Genomic DNA, 19,275 nt, shown 5'->3' with positions numbered 1-19,275 from the left:
GCACACATGCAGATGAACGCGTGAGTACAGACGTGCGGACACGTGCCAGTGTGCAACCCCAGAAACTCACACACATACGGGCTCGTCCACGCACACGCCAAGACAAATACACTCATCCACACGTGCACACTGCGGGCATATTCTCTATGCAGCAACTTCTACTGTTTTCTTACAGCTAAACCGATGATTCATGTTTATTGCGAAAGCCTTCCTATCTGCCAGGAGAACACGATTTGTGGTTCTTCAGGTAACGAGTGCGATGCATCTGTTGAGACCCTACTGTCACCTTACCTGGCCCCTCCACAAACACCCAGGTTGTAACTGGAAAAAGAAACACCCTGAGGCAAATATATAGGCATTCCTGATATTCCACGAATGGATGACAGGCAGCTCTAATGGTCTCACTTACATAAACGTAACTTACTCACATCAGAACACGACTTCCTTTCCTTCCAGACAGGGAGTGCCAGAAATCATTCTTTCCAACCCAGAGCCCTTTCTATTGAGACACCTGTCAACCCGCTTGTCAGCCCAGCCGACCTGCGTAAGGCTTCTACCCAGGGATGCCTGCAGTTTTCAAGTCTCTGGAAGAGCAACATCCTGGAGAGGTTGAGTGATGGGCTGAGGGTTAGGAAAAATGGCTCCCAGACATCCCAGGACCCTGACTTTTAAGATTTAGAAGCAGCCCTCTGGGCAGATCTATTGAGTTTGGTGTGTACATGTGTCTTTTTTAATCTCACAAATAAACAGGAGAACTAATTTCTCCTATACCAGGGAGGGGAAAATATGCATAGGGTAAGGATTGTGCTGGGCTCCGGCATCAGAATTGCAAGATGTCGTTGGTAAGACGCAGCGGGATACTGTCAGCCTGGTGCGGCCCCGTGTGCCTTCAGTTACTCCACAAACTCTTTAGCAACCAAGAGGGGGAAAAGGCCACAGCACTTCCTGAATGTGAGCCTTAAAATAATTACTACCTAGCACCTGCCTGTGTATGGGTGACCAACATGTTAGGTCATGTTGGATTCTGGCAGAGTCGAATGAAGACAAGGGAAGGCCAGAGTCAAGACTGTATTTATTTCATTGGTATTTGGCTAGGATAACATATCAGAGTAGATTTACTGGATTCATTTTATGCAGTATTTTTTTCCCAACTCTGAATGTACGTTAGAATTTCCTGAGGAACTTAAAAAAAAAAAAATCCACATGGATAAACTCTTCCTCAATGATTCGGATTTATGTGGGCTGCAGTGAGACCCAGGCATCCCTCCATCTTCCATCCATCCATTTATGTATCTAACTATCTATTTATATATGTTTTGGGGCTCTCAAGATATGATTCTAATCTTCAGCCAAGCTTGAAACCACTAAAATTGTTAAGACAAAACTTTCACCATTACCCCTTGTTAAGACAAAGCACAAATCTACACATTCACCCAAGGAGTATTTATCGAGCACATACTATGTGCAAACTTCTGGTTTAGGTCCTAAATACACACTGAAAAGCAAAAACATATATGGCTAGTATCAGTTCAAGGCCAAAGGCTCTCAGGCTGGAGAACAAGGGAAGGGCCGCTGGCACAATTCAATTCCGAAGGTCATCTGCAGGCAGAATTCCATCTTGCTCGGGAATGCTCAGTTTTTTGTTCCATTCACATCTTTGACTGACTGGACGAGGCCCACAAACGCCACGGAAGGCATCTGCTTTACTCAAAGTCCGTTGACTTAAATGTTAGTCTTCTCCAGAAATGCTCTCACAAAAAAATATCCAGAATAATGTTTGACCTCCTATCTGGGCACCTTGGCTCAGCCAAGTTGGCACATCAAATACCCATCACGTGGCCCACGCGCTTATGAGCCTAAAGGTCCCACAGATGACACGAAAGCACGCAAACGAGTTCAGATTGTGGGTATGGTAGGGAAGAAATAAGCAAGCTGCTGGATGAGGTGGACAGGAGAGGGAGCACGTCTCTTGGCGGTGAATAAGAGGAAGGAGCCAGTCGTGAGAAGTATAACATGACAAGTGCTGTAGGCAAAAGAAATGGCATTCCCAAAGCCACAGGAGCTGCAGAGAACTTGGTGGGATTGAGAAAAATCACAGAAGGCCAGGGGGGCTGCTACACAGAAGGCGAGCGGAAGAGGGGCAGGGGATGACTTTAGAGGGAGGCAGGCAAGCAGGCAGGGGCCAGATCATTCAAGGCTCAAAGTTAAGACCGAGCCAAAAAAGGAAAGGTATGTGATTGAATGTACCTGTTAAGATGTTCTGTCTGGCCGAAGGGTGCAATGGAATAGTGTGAGTGGGGGTTAGGGGATGGGTAGGGAGGTCCTCAAATGATCCAGGCATCGGGTGACTGCTCAGAGCAGGGTGGCGGTGGGGCCACGTGACCTAACCTGTGTCTATTTTGGCAGGCGGAGCACTTAAACTTTCTAGAGCATGAGATGCATGGCAGGTGGGGAGGAATGAATGATTCCCACATTTCTGGCTTAAACAATTCAAAAGAAAGAAGAGCTTTATTTTTTTTTTCCTAGTTAGAGCCTGGCTCAAGTTATACCCAATAACCGCCTGCATTATGCAAATTGTGTATCCTAATTAACGTAGATCCAGCCTGAATTATGCAAATTCTCGCTTTGGGCTGTGTTAGTCACTTCCTCCTGTACCACTTCCTGCTCATCAGGACCGCATTCCATCGCCCCCCACTGTCCCTCTGTGGACCAGAGCCATGCACGTTTCTGGGGAAGAGTGAGCCCTAAGAGGCCACTGTGGCCGAGCCAAAGGACAGGAGGAAGGTGTTCCTGGACATCCAACCTGAGTCAGCACCTCCTACCGGCCTCCCTCGGTGAGAGCTTGCTGAGGGGCCCATGCCTGCAGCCAGCCCCCCTCTCTCCATCCCTGTGTTCTCCGCTCCAGTCCCAGGCAGAACGCCTCCCAGTCTCAGCCTTCTTGTAACTCGCTCTGACGGAATATGGATTTCTGGGGCCCCTGCTTTTTGCTCAGATCAAATTCAGCCATCTGTATGCTGGAAAAATATTGACAACCCTCTGACCTATCGTACCTTTTCAAAGCGCTCCCACACGGGAATGCCGCCTTGCTTTATTGAGGCGAAGTCTGTGTTTTATTTAACTCTGAACGCCAGGCGCCTAGAATAGCTTGCAAGATAAATGTCAATCAACTCTAGCATAATCAAGACACCCATTCCTGCCTCATTAGGGTCCTCTCATTCCCTTTAAGCTTCTCAGATTTATACACTGTAATTAGAAACTTGGTGATTCTGAGTGCTCCACAGCAAGGCTTACTGGGAAGCTTCACGTGTCTGAATTTTAAATATTTTCACACTTCGTTAACCCAGTTGCTAGTGTAACATCTTCTGGCCCAAATCCCTCACACTGTGTGATTTTTATTTTTGGACAGAGACGAGAACAATTAATTGAATTGAAATGTGTATTGATTACTGTTTTTCATGAACTCCGAACAGCTTGCCTCTGAATGATTTTATTGAAGAGTTTTTAAACAACTGGCTGGATTGTTTCCTCTATGACCCCATTCTGGCTGTAAGGGCCCGTGTGCAGTTGCGATGGTCTGTTTTGGGCAGTTGTGTCGTTCACGAGAGCTGAGTCACAGTGGGAGAGGCCACGCCAACCTTCACATGCAGGCCCTGGAGAGGGAAACCCTGCTATCGCGTTCAAACCCAAGCAGGGCTCTGGAACTGTCTAGGGGAATGGCTCGATGTCCACGTCCCTGGTGAAGCTGCTCAGCCCTCGGGTCCCATGTGAGCAGGGATATCACTCCATTCATTCAGTGGCCACATGGAAGGATTGTTCCTTCAAGGCCTGCAGTGTTTCCCTCAAGCAGAGCGTCCCCGGTCCCAGCTGTGCACCCGTAAGACATCTGAGGCAGGTGGTGCTCACACTTGCATGTGCACAGGCATCATCTGGAGATCTTGTTAAAACGCAGACTCTGATTCAGTGGGCTCTGGGCTGGGGCCCGAGATTCTGCGTGTCCGATGTTGATCTGCTGGTCTGTGGACGTGAGGCCTCTGACATTACCCAACTCTGGGCACTATGGGTCACTCTGTTAGGAAACTGATCACAGAGGCACACTCTGTATGTCCCACTGAAGTACAAATCCCCAAAGATCCGGGGCCATGGTCTAATTCACCCCGTGCCTCCTGTCACAGGGAAGGTGAGGCTGGCTTCAGTGGGCTCTGATGAGCACTCTGAGTTGCCCCTTCAGTGGGTAGGGAGAGAGGTCTTAACAGCTGAAGAACTAAACTGTTTCATAGCCCCAAAGTGGCGTTAGGTCAGGGTGAGACTCCCACTCCTCAGGGAAGGGAGGCCCAGGGTCTCACAGTCCATGGCTCCAGGGAGCGCATCAAGGTAAGAACTCCTGACTGAAAGAAAGGCCTCAAAGACCAGGGTAGCAGCAGAAAAGAGGCAGATGTGACAAAGTTTTCACTTTCCAATAAATAGCTGAGCCTTCGGGGTGCCTGGGTGGCACAGTCAGTTAAGCATCTGCCTTCAGCTCAGGTCATAATCCAAGCGTCCCGGGATCAAGCCCCACATCGGGCTTCTGGCTCAGCAGAGGGTCTGTTTCTCCCTGTCCCTCTGCCTCTTCCCCTGCTCATTCTCTCTCTCCCTGTACCTCTCTGTCTCAAATAAATAAATTAAATCCTTGAAAAAAATAGCTGAGCACTCATTGCAATATCATAGGTGACGGAAATATCCTTCCCTTTGGCACATTTTCCAGATGTCTCCAAGATGTCTGTGTACCCACAGCCCATTAGCCACACAAAAGCCAGGTGATCTTTTAAAAAATATAAATAGGATTCTTTGATTCCTCTACTTAAAATTCTCCCAGGGCTTTCTATTTCTCTCAGGATACAGCACAAACACTAGAATCCCTGCACAACCTGAGCTTGCCCACACATTTCCCACCTGGTCTCATCATCATCCTCCGTGCTCATGAAGCTTTAGTCACTCTGACCTTCTTCCTATTTGTTAAACATGCCAAAGTCATTCCTACCCCAGGGCCTTTGCATTAGCTGTTTTTCTTCAAGTGTCATTGCTGCTTTGTGTTCAAAGACTCTGGCCACAGGCAAGGTTTCAATAGCAGAGCAACTCCAAAATGAGGTATAAACCTTTGATTTTATGGGTTTGACATGGATTTATTTGTCTCTTGATCCTTACCCAGTTGAAGCCTGGAATAATCTGACACCTTCGTATTACAAAGAGGGGACATAAGCCCAGAGACAGAATGAGCCATAATCAAAGCCACTCAGATTTGGCAGAACTGTCCAAGGCTGAACCCAGAGGCTGTGACTTAGACTCACAGGGAAGGAAACCTAATTTTTAAAATTTACTTGAACCTACTGCACTGAATAATATGTACAGTATTTACATAGTCATAACCGTCCTTTACTACATCCTCTGCCCCTTTTCTTGGCTTTTGACTTTGCCAAATCCAAGATTATATATAGGATGGTACAGAGAATCCTAGATTTCTCTTCCATTTGTGTTATCCTATTTTTCTTTGTCACAAAATATACTATTTGAGACCAGAAGAGGGTGATTTGTAATTTATGGGTTCTTCTCTAGAAATTACAACCAGAACCTAATTTTAAAAATCAAATTGGTTTCATCTAATTAAATTTGGAAATTGCCTCATAAACACATACTCTGTTATAAATGTCTTTAAAAGCAAGGTCTCCTGCTTACTCTCTGAGGCAGGAACGGGTTGAGCCCAGCGTGGAAGGGACTCCCCATCTCTCTGCTCAGGAGGACACAGTCTCTTATCAATTGCTGAAATTTTCTCAACAGTGGTGTGGTCTAGAGCAGTGCTTCTCCGAGTTTCATGCCCATGTGAACCACCCAGGAATCCTGCTAACATGGAGACTCTGATTTAGGAGGTCTGGTGGGGCCTGAGATGCTGTGTTTCCAACCAGTTTCCAGGTAATGCCAATGCTGCGGGTCCACGGACCACACCGAGTAAGGGGCAAGGCGTCCACACTTGAATTCAGGACCCACGAATTTGCCGCCTCAGCTCTATGACCTTGGTCTCCACACTTGACCTGAGTTTCAATTTCCTTATCTTTATGTACCGTGAGAGCTAACGTCTATTGATGCTGTTTCTAAATGCCAAACACAGCATTAAACATAAATAGACGTTTATAAATCAATATGATATAAATGACGTACCCACGGTTGCACAGCACGCAAGTGGCAGAGCTAGGGTTCAGGACGAGGCTGCTGGACTTCATCGGCCAGCATTCGTACCTTCTGAGGCCCCACTAGCTTGTGACGCCCATGGTCACAGCCATGTTTATGCTCAAAATACAATGACCTCAACCCACCACCTCCTTGGCTCCCTTCACAGCAACATCCAAGAAGCTTAGCGTACTCTGGAAAGGTGACCCCCAGAGCTCACAAACAAGTCACGCAGCTACAGCCCTCCATCTCTGGCTCTCTGTAATCACAGCCCAAATAACAGCTAAAAAGCTATCTGAAGGTGTCTTGCCAGAGCTCTGCCCAGGACAGCCCATCAGAGAAATGCCAGCACCCCCTGTGGCTGGCCTTTGAAAACATGCAAGGTTTGGGGCTCACGTACAAGTGAGAAGAAGGGCGCACCGTCCCAATCTGTGCCCATCTGGGTGCCCAGAGCTCCAGAGAGTGTGCCATACAATGAGGCCTCGACTTCCAGGAGCTGCTGCTCAAACAGGGCGTGCCACTCACGCCTGGGATGGCTCCTCTGCTCTCTCCATCTAGTCCTCTCTTCTACTCCTAGAACCGCATGAGTGGGTTTCCCAGCCCAGCCCGGCGCACATCCCGTTAGAGGAAGAAGCATACTGCTCCCAAGGAAGAAGTTGGTCTGTGCAGGAATAGGACTCCACCTGGCACATGACCCAGCCCAGTGGCTTCCAAGTGCAGCTAGGCACAAGGACTAGGGCCTTTTCAGGACAAAGTTGTCCTCAATTCAAGGCGAAAAGAGAGAAAATAAGGAGACTCATGAGTTATTCATAGAGCTAAATTTATTCAATTTGAAGGACTGCCTTTTATTCTTAAATTATGTCCTTTCTGTATTTTTGAAATGATGTCTTTTATGAAATGATGTTAATAAAAAATGGTAAAGAACTGCATGTTGGTCCTCCAAACCTTTTGAAATGTTACTGGCCTGTGAATTCCAAAACTCTTGAACATCTGGCATAGAGAGCCATTTACGTAATAGGACCAAGCAACTTAACTCCCTAAGTTCTGGGTCGCTTCCCTCTGCTTTACAAAGGGCAGGTTGCCACACACCATAGGTGTCTGTTTCGTGTGTGTGTATGTGCGTGTGTGCGTGTGTGTGTGTGCGCGTGCGTGCGCGATTCAGCATCTGCTCGACAGCTACATTTGAAATGACGGGGCTTGTTTAAGTCGCGGATCCAGTCCCTCTCTCCCCCAGTGAGGTACTACTGACCCCGTGCTGCGGGCAAGGTCGGTATGGTCCCTCCCCTCCTCTAGTGGGTTCCCCAGGAAGGAAGCTTCTCCCAACCACGTGGCCCAAGATGGAGCCTCAGACAGCTCTTCTTTAGAGAAACACGAACTGTGGTGACCTAAGGCATTTTCTGAAGGGGTTTCCTTTAGCTCTTGTACGTGACGGACGGTGTTCTCCCTTCTCGGAGAGCTCTGAGGTCCTTCTAGGTCTCTCTGAGAGCTCTTGTGCCCATCAAACTTACCTAAATATTTCTCCCTCACCAATACTCTTTAACATTCCTCCTTTACGTGGGGATATTCTTCCCCTGCTCGCTCTCAGTACACCTCAGCTCCTCTCAGTACCTTTCTGCACAGGCCCTCACTGTCTGCAGAGCATTTCAGCCTGGGGATGCTTAGAACCTTTCCCACCTCAGGCCCTCTAGAGGAACCCAGAAGCAACCTTCACCACTCCCATTTTGCAGGGGAAGAAGCGAGCCTGGAAAGAGAAGAACTGCCCGAGGTCATGTGAGACCATGGCGGTGTGGCCAGGATGCTGGGCTCCATCCCTGCAGCTCTGGCTTCCACACTCTTCCCTCTGCACTGCTGAGCTCTCCACTGCAGCGCGTGCCACAGTCTCCCAGGGTCTCAGAATATGCGGGGTGGGGCAAGAGTCAACCTCGACCGCGTCTCCGTACTAGAATTCAGCTCGATCCACCTTCTTGAAACTCTATTGTTTGAGTTTGTTTCGCAATGGACTTCTACAGGCTTTGTTCTAAGTTTTCAGGAAGCCAGGTTGTGTTGGCTTGATGGAGGCCTTCCTGCTGGAGGAGGTTCTGCTCCACCTCTGATACAACAAGGCCCTGCTAATGCTGGAAGGGGGCTTTCCGACACCATGACCCGAGCAGCAATAAAATATGTGGGGGCCGCAAAGCGATATTAAGGCTCAAGAATCATGCAGCCCCAGTGTAGAGAATGACACTGGGATTCTCCCGGAAGCCCGGAAACCGACAGGTGCAGGATGAGCATCACGTGAGCCCTGGGGTTTTCCGGACAAACTGAACTGTCACTACTATTTGCCAGGCCGGGTCTTCTTGGCTACTCCCTGAGTGCCGACTCCTTTCAAGAGATCAGTAACCACTTCAACGTGTGGCATGTCCAGTTTTCTTTGTCCCCAGGGCTCTCAAGCAGCTCAGCTGTATGCCCTTGTGTTTTCTTCCCACTACACTGTCAGAAACCTCTGGGTAAGTTGTGTTTCTCACTCACCTTCATGCCCTCAATGGAGCTCTGCACACAGGAGGAATTCATCAACTTCACACCGAAGTAAACTGGATAAAGCCAAGCCAAGTGATAAAGCAAAAGGGTCTTCTTACCTCGTAGAGTGTGATGACCCCATTAGTCTCATTAGGAGGTTTCCACTGGATGTAGATCTTCTCCTCAAAGGGCCCTCCTTGGATGGATTCTAGGGGAACAGCTCCTGGAACTACAGAAGGGAAAAGTTAGGAACCTGATGTCACCTTCCATCCCATTTCCCCAGCCCCGTCGACCTAGAACAGCAGTTGGCCAAGCTTTCCTATAAAGACTCAGATAATGAATACTTCAGGCTCTGTGGGCCATACGGCACCTGTTGCAATTGCTCAACTTTGTGCTTGTAGCACAAAAACAAATGGGTGTGGCTGCACTCCAATAAAACTTTATTTTAAAAAAAAGGCATTAGGCTGGTGTTGACCATGGGCCACAGTTTACTAACACCTCTTCTGGAGAGCCAATGGCCTTTTATCTTGCAGACTGAGCAAGTCTGACCTTGAACTAAACTGGCCAACATACGGAGGACATCATTAGACCCCAGCACTCCCAGCGGGTGGGATTCTAGAATCACACTCCTGCCTTAGAATTTGTAAGTGTGGAATGCAAAGTGAGCCCCACTGTCACTTTCCTGACCCTGCCAAGTTGTCTCCAACTATGGTTGTGGGGGGGGGGGGGGCTCCAACTATTCCTCAGTTTCCTAAATCCTGAATCCAACAGGATCTACGTGTCTTGAAACCTCAATCCACTTACAAGAAGTCTGTCTCATTCCAACAAGGCAGCTAGTTTGTCTCGCTGCTGAAGTCTCCAATGCCTGGCACATGGTAGATGCTTAATAACCATTTGCTGGTTGGTCGAGTAGGTGAATAAATGACCCATGCCAGCATTTTGCCCTAATGAGTAAAACCTTTCCTAGTCTGCTTCTGTACCCAGGTCAGTTTTCCTGCCAACATCCTCCTGCTGGATTCCAGCATCATTATGACAGTCTGGAAGATGCTGAACCATAAAATAAATGGTTCTCCAAACTTCCAGTTACAACCCCCTAGGGAATCATGAATTCATGCAAATCATTACCGGATCTATTTATATTTTGGCATTATAAAAGCAGGTACTTTCACTAAGCACTTACTCTTTGATCAGAATTTTACATACATTATTTCATTTAAGCCACAAAACAGCTCTGCCCAGTATGTATTATCTCCTTTGTGCTGATAAGGGAACTGAGGCTAAGAGAATTAAATAACTTGCTCAAGGTCATCCGGCTCTTAAGTTGTAAAGAGGGAACTGAACACCTGTCTGTGAGCTTCAAAGCATATACTCTTAATCATCACGCTATGCCTCTCTCAATATAGCCTTGGCCATATGTTGCAATCAGTTCCCTATTGTTAAATTAAAATATATTTAGTTTTTCTCATTATGGACGTGATACACAGAATATGTTGAATATTAAGAATACACAGAAAGGGTAAAAAAAGAAAAGAACAAAATCACTCATAATCCCCATAACTAGAGATATTTTCCCAGTATTTTTATGCCTATGCATATACATATTTTTAAAAATTAAACTCCTACGGCACATATTGTATTGTGACCTTCTTTTATCACTGAATGAAACGCAGATTTTCAAAAAATCTTTAAATGTTCTTTGGGGCCATGCATTTTAATGCCCCATTATAGTCACCATTATTACTGGGCATTAAAATTGGTTTGAATTTTTTATGATTATAAGTAACACTGCAATGAGAATTCTTATAAGTATTTTCATGAAACTCTGCTGATATCCCTAAGATAAATTCTTGGAAATTAATTTATTGGGTCAAAGTAGATGAACAATTTTATTTTTAAGGCTTTTGACACGCACTGTCAGATTGCCTTCCACAGAGTTTGTAGCATTCTGGGTTCCCCAGAAGAAGAACATGACTATTCCCGATCCTTGCCAACACTGACTATTTAAAAAATTAAGTGTACGTGTGTGTATCCTTTTTAGAAAACTGGAGATGCAGTTTTTTTTTTCAGTTTAATTGGCCATTTGCATTGATTCTTTTATGAACATGCTCTTTATACCCTGTTCTCATTTTCTTCTATGGCTCTTCATTTTTGTCCATCGTTGTCTTATGGGTTTGTAATTATAATCTGCTTTTAAAGACATAAGCTTTTTTTTTTTTTTTTGCATAGGTTACAAATATTTTTTGTCATTTTTTCACTTGCTTCTTGAATCTTTTAGGTATCTAGAAGCTTCTAAGTTGTCAGATCTCTAATTGCTTTCCCTTATCTATTCATCCTTGCCATAAATATCAGGACTTTGAGCACAAAGTATTGGGAGAATTATAACAAGCAGAGAAAATCTAGTCTGGTAAATCAGGATACTAAGTGGAAGATAAAAGACGATAGATTAGTAAAAGTGCCTAGGGCAAAAGTGCAGAGGGGAGGTACTGGAATGTGGTTGGTTGCTATGTGAGGACAACAACGGAAGAAGTAAGGCCATCCTGAGAAGAAAGGATGGTCACTCATCAATGGGGAGATGGTGGTACAGAAGAGAAGCAGACGGTACAGGCGATTTACAGCTGCTAAGCGAACGTGATTTGGTGGTGATGGGTAAGGGTGAAACAGGGAAGCGATGTGTCAAGGAAGACCCCCCAGCTTGTCTCTTTTAGACACGTGGAGTGGGTCAGAGTACTGTTCATGAAAGGGAGCCTTACAGGAGGGCTAGTTTTGGAAAGGAAGCTGGTGGGTTTTGTGATGCTTCGTCTGAGGTGTGTGTAGAACACCCACATGGCAACACTGAGTAGCAGCTGGAGAGACGAGATAGGGTGACTGCTTAGAGGGGAGCCAACAAAGTCAAGAGGAACCACAATCTTGACAATCAGAAGGAAACAGAAACTGAGAAGCCATGTTCAGAGAGGAACCTCTGAACCAGGAATGGAGGCTGTCATGGAAGCAGTCAAAGGAGAATCTAGAAGGGACTGGTTCATAGTGACAGATGTGACTGGATAGTCACAGAACTGAATGTACTGTCTTCAAGGTTACCTGGGAACAACATGAGAGTAATTGAGGGGGAAAGGTGGCCTCACAGCCCTCCTGCTGTGGGCGGAGGAGAGAGCCAAAGGTGAGGGACTGTGCCCACATAAGTCAGCGATTTGGGCTGTAAGGGGCAGGGATGCAGGAAGAGCAAGGATAGACTACGGACCACAGCAGGGCACCCCCGCCTCCTGCCCACCAAAGGCAGGAGAGGTTATGGCAGGATTGCAGGCAACCAGGAAAAACCCAAAACTGAAGTAAGAGGTAGAAGAGTGGAAAAGACACAGGAAATGACTGGAGTGGTCCTGTCCTGAAAAGACAGGAATGGCGGTGGGTAGAGAGAAAGCACCTTTCCTCTTGTGAGAGAAGACAAGAAGATGTGCTGCTGCTTTGGAGCGGAAAGTTGAGGTGTCCTTGGGGCTCCATCTTCTTGAGAAGCCAGGGTGAAACCATCCACCAACGGTCAGGAATTTCGAGAAGCTTTAAGAGGTGCAAAGTGAGCTGAATGAAGAAATGCAGATGCCAGTCTTCACAAGGGTCTATCCAGGGGAGGCTGTGCGTGAGAGCATCAAGCTGCTGGCACTCAGGGAACCTGTTTTCCTCCTCCAATTCCAGTTGGGAGCAAATTCTCTTTCTCGCCCCAGATCAGAAGAATAGTCATCTGTATGTTCTTCGACGTGATCTACCCCCACCTTCCTTTAAACCGAACTCATGAATCCGTCTGATATGTATTTTATACGTTGCACAAAGTAGAACTCTAACTATAGTTCTTTACAGTTTTCTTAGGACAATTAATTGACCAGTCAGAACTTTCCCCAGTGATTTAAAATGCCATTTTGCTAGCATGTTCGATTATTTTATATGCTGACATGTGCTGTGTGGCTCCCTGTTCTATTTCAGCGAGCCCCAGCCTCTTATTCTGACAGTATCTCATCTCTCTGCTGTGTTCATAGAATACGTTTGAATAGTTGACAGAAAAAGTTCTTTTATTATTCTTCTTTTGCAAAGTTTCCTGGGCTCTCACTACCCATGTATTTTTCCAGAAGAACTTCAGAAAAATTTTACAAAACTTCAAAAATGTTCCGTCAGAACTTTTATTCTAGTTGTATTCTTCACTTCTCTGAGGGGCAAATGACACCTTTTTATAATGGGTCCTCCCACCAATCATGCCATATAAATCTTCACTTACTGACAGATGGCACTTAAAAATGTCCGTCACTTAAAAAGTTTTTAAAATTTCTTACAAATTGCATTCCTAGGACTTTACTGCTTTTGTTCATATGACTTTTGACTCTATTAAAAAGCTTCTTTTGTGAAATCTAGAAGACAAAAGTACATCTAATAAATCTATAGTTTATAAAATAACTATGAAGGAAACACACATGTACCCACTATCCCCTCTAAGAAATAAAACATCACTGTATCACTGAAGCACCCTGTGTGCCCCATACTGCTGACTTCTCTCTCCCCCTTTCAAAAACAAAAGACAATCATGTAACCAACCTGAATTTTATGTTAATCAGACTCATTATTTTTATTTGGAGTTCTAAATATATACATGTATCCCAAGATAAGATATCATTTCATTTCCTCTGGTCTTCTTTATATGTACAGAAAACAGAATATTTGTATTATATGATTTGCATTTGTCACTCAACATTGTTTGAGATTCATCCGTGTTGATGCATGTAGTTTTATTTCATTCATTTTATGAATACAGTCTTATTTTGTCATTCAGTAGATGGTGAGACGTACTGTAGATGGAGGACAGAGCTCCTTCTCAGAAGAGCTATCTTAGAACACAGCTCCAATGAATATTGTTGGACATTCAGTTGACTATTTATAAGATTTCATTCAGGTGTACCTGGGGATAGGATAGGTAGACTAAGGGTATAAATGTCTTCAGCTTTACTGAGTAAAGTCAAATTGTTTTCTAAAGTGGTGGTAACAATTTATACTCCCTCCAGCAATATTCTGAAAGGTCCTACTTCTCTAAATCCTTACAAACACTTAGTATTGTCAGATTTTAAAATTCTAGACCATTTAGTAAGCATAAACTAACACTTCATTGAGGTTTTATTTGCTTTTAGCCGTTTACTAAAGAGGCTAAGCATCTTTAATGTTTATTGAATATTACTGTCCTTTTCTTATTGATTGGTAGATGTTCTTTGTATATTCTTCTTACTGATCCTTTTATTGGCTATGTGTGCTATAAAAATCTTCTCTCAGTTTGTGTGTTTTCTCTTTCTCTTTATGCTACCTTCAGATAAAGATAAGTTCTTAATTTTAATGTAGTCAAATTTATCAGATTTTTTCTAGAGAAGGAGAAAGACTTAGTAACTTGATTGTAGTAATCATTTCACAATGTATATGTATGTTAAATCATGTTGTTGTACATTTTAAATATATACAATTTTATTTATCAAGTATACCTCAATAAATCTGGGAAAAAACCCAACAGACTTAGTAGCAAATGCTGTGGGAGCCCTGCCCATACACTAATGCTTACTGCAAAACACCTGTTACTCTACCTGAAGGCTGTGAAAGCAAATTTGGTCTCCGCACAGGGCAAGCAAGAGTCTCAGAGAGTTAACACCCCTAAAACATCCTTCAAGCAATGAAAGAAAGGAAGTTAATGGATGAATATCCTAGTCTCCCCACTGCTTGGTTGGGTTAACTCTGAGACATATTCTATTAATACTTTTCAAACTATCTCCAATAAAAGTGACTATCATTGTTGTTGAGATGGTTGTTGTTTTCAATCAGTTGTGGACCATTATTATCATAAAATACAAAACCAAAAAATAGGAAAGTAAAATTAAAAAGTAAAGGCGAAATTTAAAAACATAAAAAAAATGCAAACTCCTCCTTTCAAAATACTGAATCTCTATTTCTATAATTATCTTGTCATGGACCAGGAAGAGTTCATAAGTCAATGCTGTTCCCTGGATCACACTTTGAGTGGCACGATTTTACAACCCAGTTATTCACAAGGTAATTTTCTTGATAACACACCAATACTGGCTTCCTTCCCTTCCCTTCCACTCTTCAGTATGAGTGTGTCCCAGACCACTTTCTAAATCAACTACTTGCATTTGAATCATTATCCCAAGGTCAGATAAACCCAAGCAAAAATAATAAACTCTAACAAAAGAATCTTATTTAAGAAATATTTTCTCTTAGGTCATAGGAATATTTTCTTAAATTATATTCAAATAATTTTAAAGTTATGACTTTCATAAAATGTCTTCAACTCATTTGTAATTGTGTTTCCATGTACGGTGTGAGGCAGGGATCCAATTCTAATTCTTCTCCCTATTCCACCACCACTTAACGAAAAAGAAATATTTATTTACTCAACTGATCTCCATCATACCTTTGCCTCCCATCACATTTCCATATACACACATGGGTCTACTTCTATGTTCTGTTTTCTTCACTTTTTCTATTAGACTCTTCCTCCCTTTCAATACCACATCTTCCTAAGTAACAAAGATTTGTGAGTCTTGATATCTGGTAGAGCAAGACCTGCAGATTTGTACTTTGTGTTCAGGACTATCTCAGCTATTCCTGCCTTTTCTCTGGCATAAACATTTTAGGATGACCTTGTACATTTTTGAAAAATGTCTTGTTTCTAAATTGGAATTGCATGAACTAAAGATCAAATGGGAATGATTTATGTCCTTCTATATCATGTCTTGATAATATTGAGTTTTCCCACCCATAAACATGCTTATCTCTCATTTAGGTCTTTTTAAATCTTTCAATTCTTTCTACACTTACATATACTCTACATCTTGAAATCTTATGTTAGGTTCATTCCTAAATACCCTATATTTTTATTGCTATTGTAAATAGTATCTTTAAAAACATACCACTTACTTATTGGGTGATTAGAAATGCAATTGGCTTTTAAATGCCAACTTTTGTCAAATATGTCACATTCTCTTAATTCTAATAATTTGTGTACAAATTTCTTTGGGTTATCTATGTAAATAGTCATAGCATTGCAGTTGATAATAGTTTCGTTCTCTTCCAATCTTTTAACTCTATTTAATTTTCCTGCGTTCAACCAGAGCCATCAATATGATATTTAGCAGAGATAATGGTAAGTATCTGTGTGCTTTCCAATGTTAAAAAAAATGATTTTATTATTTCATTCTCAACTATGGCGTTTGTAGATTTCTTAGTTCCCTTTTATCAGGATAAGAAGACCCTTTTTATTCTTGGTATATAAGGATATTCTCTTTTTAAATCATGCTGAGCTTTAACTGATGCTTTTCTGTGTCTATTATAATAATGATACATTTTTGTCCCTCTCTTAATGTAGGGAATTACATTAATGGATCTACTAATGTTGAACCAATATTGATTTCCTAAAATAAACTAATATTTTCCTAGTTGTATATAGCAATGGATTGTCTGCTAATATTTTTGGGGGGTATATGCATTTGATTTTTCTTTTTCTGATAATAAGCTTGTCCGATTTTGACATCAAGGTTACACTAGTGTCATAAAATGAAGAGTTAAATATTACTTCTTTTTTTGCTCTGTGAAAGTGTATATGTAAGATCGGAGACAGCACTGCCTTGAGTGTCTGTACTTTAAGACCATTCGGAACTGGTGTTTTCTTTGCTGAGAAGTTTATTAAACTACTGATTCTATTTCTCCATTTGCTGTGAAATTACATAAGTTTTGTGTGTGTGTGCTGAGTCAAGTTTTAAAGTTTATATTTTCCCAATAATTTTTCATATTCCACATGTGGTAAAATTTATCGGTATAAAAGGGTATTCAGTATCCTTATTTTATCCTTTTGTGAAATAAGCACAAGTGTATAAAACAAATATACATCTCATTAACTTATGAATAATCAATTTTATGCCCTCAAAAGGTAACCTTAACTTCATAATAATAATGAATCTTGCTTTTCATTATAATTTTATTTCCTAAACATACATCCCTAAGCACTATAGGGTTTATTATTAAATACAAATCATAATACAGTAAATAGTGCTAAACTCTTTTTATAAAGATCAGTCTGGGAGAACTAACCTCTTTACATTATTGACTTCCATTCCATGTACACATTTTATCCCAGCATTTATTTATATATTCTGGTGAGAATGTGGATTAGTGTTTTATTCCGTTTTAAAATCTTGCTTCTTGCTATAATGCTCAGGGGACATTTGCTTTGCATTATCAGATTAGTCCCCTTTAATAAGAATGAAAGGATGTTTTCATCTGTCCAATAATCCTTCCTTATGCAGCCTTACGAAAGGTGAAACGAGATAGTTTAGTTTGGTAGGTCGAGATGTGTGCTGCTAGTGATTATAGGAGTCCCTGTTTCAAACATTTCTAACCCAGAGGGAAAGGATAGAATTTAGATACACCCATCTATTACTTGGCCAGATAAGAGGTCTACATGATTGAGGATGGGATAGGGAAGGTTTGAGAAGGAAAATAGCCAGGCGGCAGGAAGCTTCTTGTCAGAGAGAGAACTGTTTGATATCTTTAAGGGCAGCCTTAAGTCACCCAAAACACAGCCTCTATCTTTAACTGGAGCATCTCTTCCCAAAACCAGCCTCTCATTAAATCCCTCTCTTTTCCTTATTTACCATATGCAGGCTTAGAGAGAGAGCTCTCATTCTCTGCACTGTGGACTGACATATAAAGATGCCATCCCCTGCTCTCCAGACCCTCACTCTGTCCACCAGCTCCATAAGCTCACCCTTGCCTTGAACCCTGGTCAGTCAGAGTTTGAGGTTATTAATGCAGTTGGACTTTGAAGCCTTTCCTCTTGGGGCCCCGGGGTGAGGAAGTGGTTTCTTTCAATGAAGTTACAGCTCAGTCATCTTTTCTCCATGTAGGTCCCCCTTTCTCAACACCGCATTGCATTCCTTTCTTCTGGCCTGGGGATGGCAGCCTCTTCTAGTTCCCAGGGCAGGTTTAAAGGTGTTCTTTGGGAAGATGTTTAAGAATCAGACCACCACCTTGAATGGCAACTCTCACTTCCATCCTGTAAACCCAAAAGTCAGCACTGCACGATGACAAAGACCATAGACTGAGCCAGACTGCCTGGGTTTGTGTCCTGTTTTGTTCTTGCCATCGCTTGCCATATAACCTGGAGCAAGTTGCTTACCCTCTTTGTGCCCCAGTTTCCTTCAAAATGAGGATAAAATAGTCCCTACTTCATAGGTGTTGTGTAGATAGATATTGAATCATCAATATATCAGCACAAGTGAAGTGCTGAGCAAAGTGCCTGGCACAAAGGTAGTGTTACTCTGTGTTTGCTCCTCCCCCTGGTCCCATCACATTCTCTGAGAACTGCTCTAGTGTAGCCTGGAGATCACCAATTTGCTTTTCTGCAGAATCAGGATTATTCGTATTTTCCTTGGTGTTCTTGCCTCTACTCTTTCTGAATGGTGTTATACTGCTCATCATAAAAGCCATATCCTTCCCATAACTTACTTAGTAGATTAAATAACTTTCTACAAGCATCTTCTGATTTCTATGGTAAATAATTTTAAAATCTATTTTGTCTCTGAGGACTCGAGATTCATTCATTCAATAACTTATTTACTGCGTGCCTATTCTCTACCCGGCACTCTTCTGGGTGCTTGAAAATACGCAGTAAACAAACAGAAAAAAAAAGTGGTCTCCTCCGTGTGCATTCCAGTGAGAGAAGACAGATACTAAAATGTATAGTGAAATACATAGTACATCCAATGATAAATGCTAATGAGAGACGTGAAGCAGAGAAGAGAGACAGTGTGGTGCCTGAGGCTTCTAGTTGTTCACAGAAAGATCGAGGAAGATCTCCCTGAAAAGTGACATTGACTTGAAACAGGTGAAGGAACCACCCTGTTTATTTGGGGGAAGATCATTCCAGCCAGCAGAAATGGCCCTCACAAAGGTGCTGAGGGAGGAACACAGCTGGCATATCTGAGAAGAGCAACAATTAGATCTCTGTAGTAAGGCAGAGGCAGAAGGAGATGAGGCCAGAGAGGCAGCCAGAAGTAGTTGTGGCCACGTGGGGCCCCAAAAGCCACTGTAAGGACTAGGGCTTTTCATTACAGTGACATGAGAAACCATTGGAAGTTTCTGAGCAGAGGGCTAATGATATGATTTGCCGCATGGGTTCACAAGATCATCCTCGCTGCTGTGCTGAGAAAAGAGTGTAGGGGCCAGAGCTGAAGCTGAATGATCATTTAAGAGAGTACCGTAATAATCCAGGTGGGACATCACAGTGGCCTGGACCAGAAAGCGAGGAGTAAAGGCTGTAAGCAATGGTCGAGGTCATGCTATTGACTGAAAGATAAGCCAAGAGAACGTGCTGATGGATGGGATGTGGGAAATACGCAGAGCTGCTGCTTTGCCCAAAGCAAAGGGGTGCCAACCACAGAGAATCCATGTTGAAAAGTATTTAGGGCCTTGGGTGTGATAAAAGTGAGCGATCAAGGTTTTTGACTCAAGCTACTAATAAAAGGCAGTTGGGATTAACAGAGATGGAGA

The 19,275-nt window shown here is 43.1% G+C and overlaps 1 protein-coding gene across 2 annotated transcripts in view; it reads right to left on the bottom strand.

Annotated features, from left to right (window-relative positions):
• Positions 1-19,275, bottom strand: part of PTPRT (protein tyrosine phosphatase receptor type T) — a 1,022,164-nt gene that overhangs the window by 357,601 nt on the left and 645,288 nt on the right. For both annotated transcript variants that reach the window (XM_044385622.3, XM_044385623.3), the window contains exon 9: positions 8,814-8,923. In XM_044385622.3, the coding sequence (XP_044241557.1) occupies positions 8,814-8,923 (110 nt within the window). The remainder of the gene's footprint in view (positions 1-8,813; positions 8,924-19,275) is intronic.

The sequence above is a fragment of the Ursus arctos genome, unplaced genomic scaffold, assembly GCF_023065955.2.
Source record: "Ursus arctos isolate Adak ecotype North America unplaced genomic scaffold, UrsArc2.0 scaffold_16, whole genome shotgun sequence".
Classification (NCBI taxonomy): Eukaryota; Metazoa; Chordata; class Mammalia; order Carnivora; family Ursidae; genus Ursus; species Ursus arctos.
The sequence above is the reverse complement of the archived record's forward strand: the minus strand, read 5'-3'. Positions and strand labels throughout refer to the sequence as shown.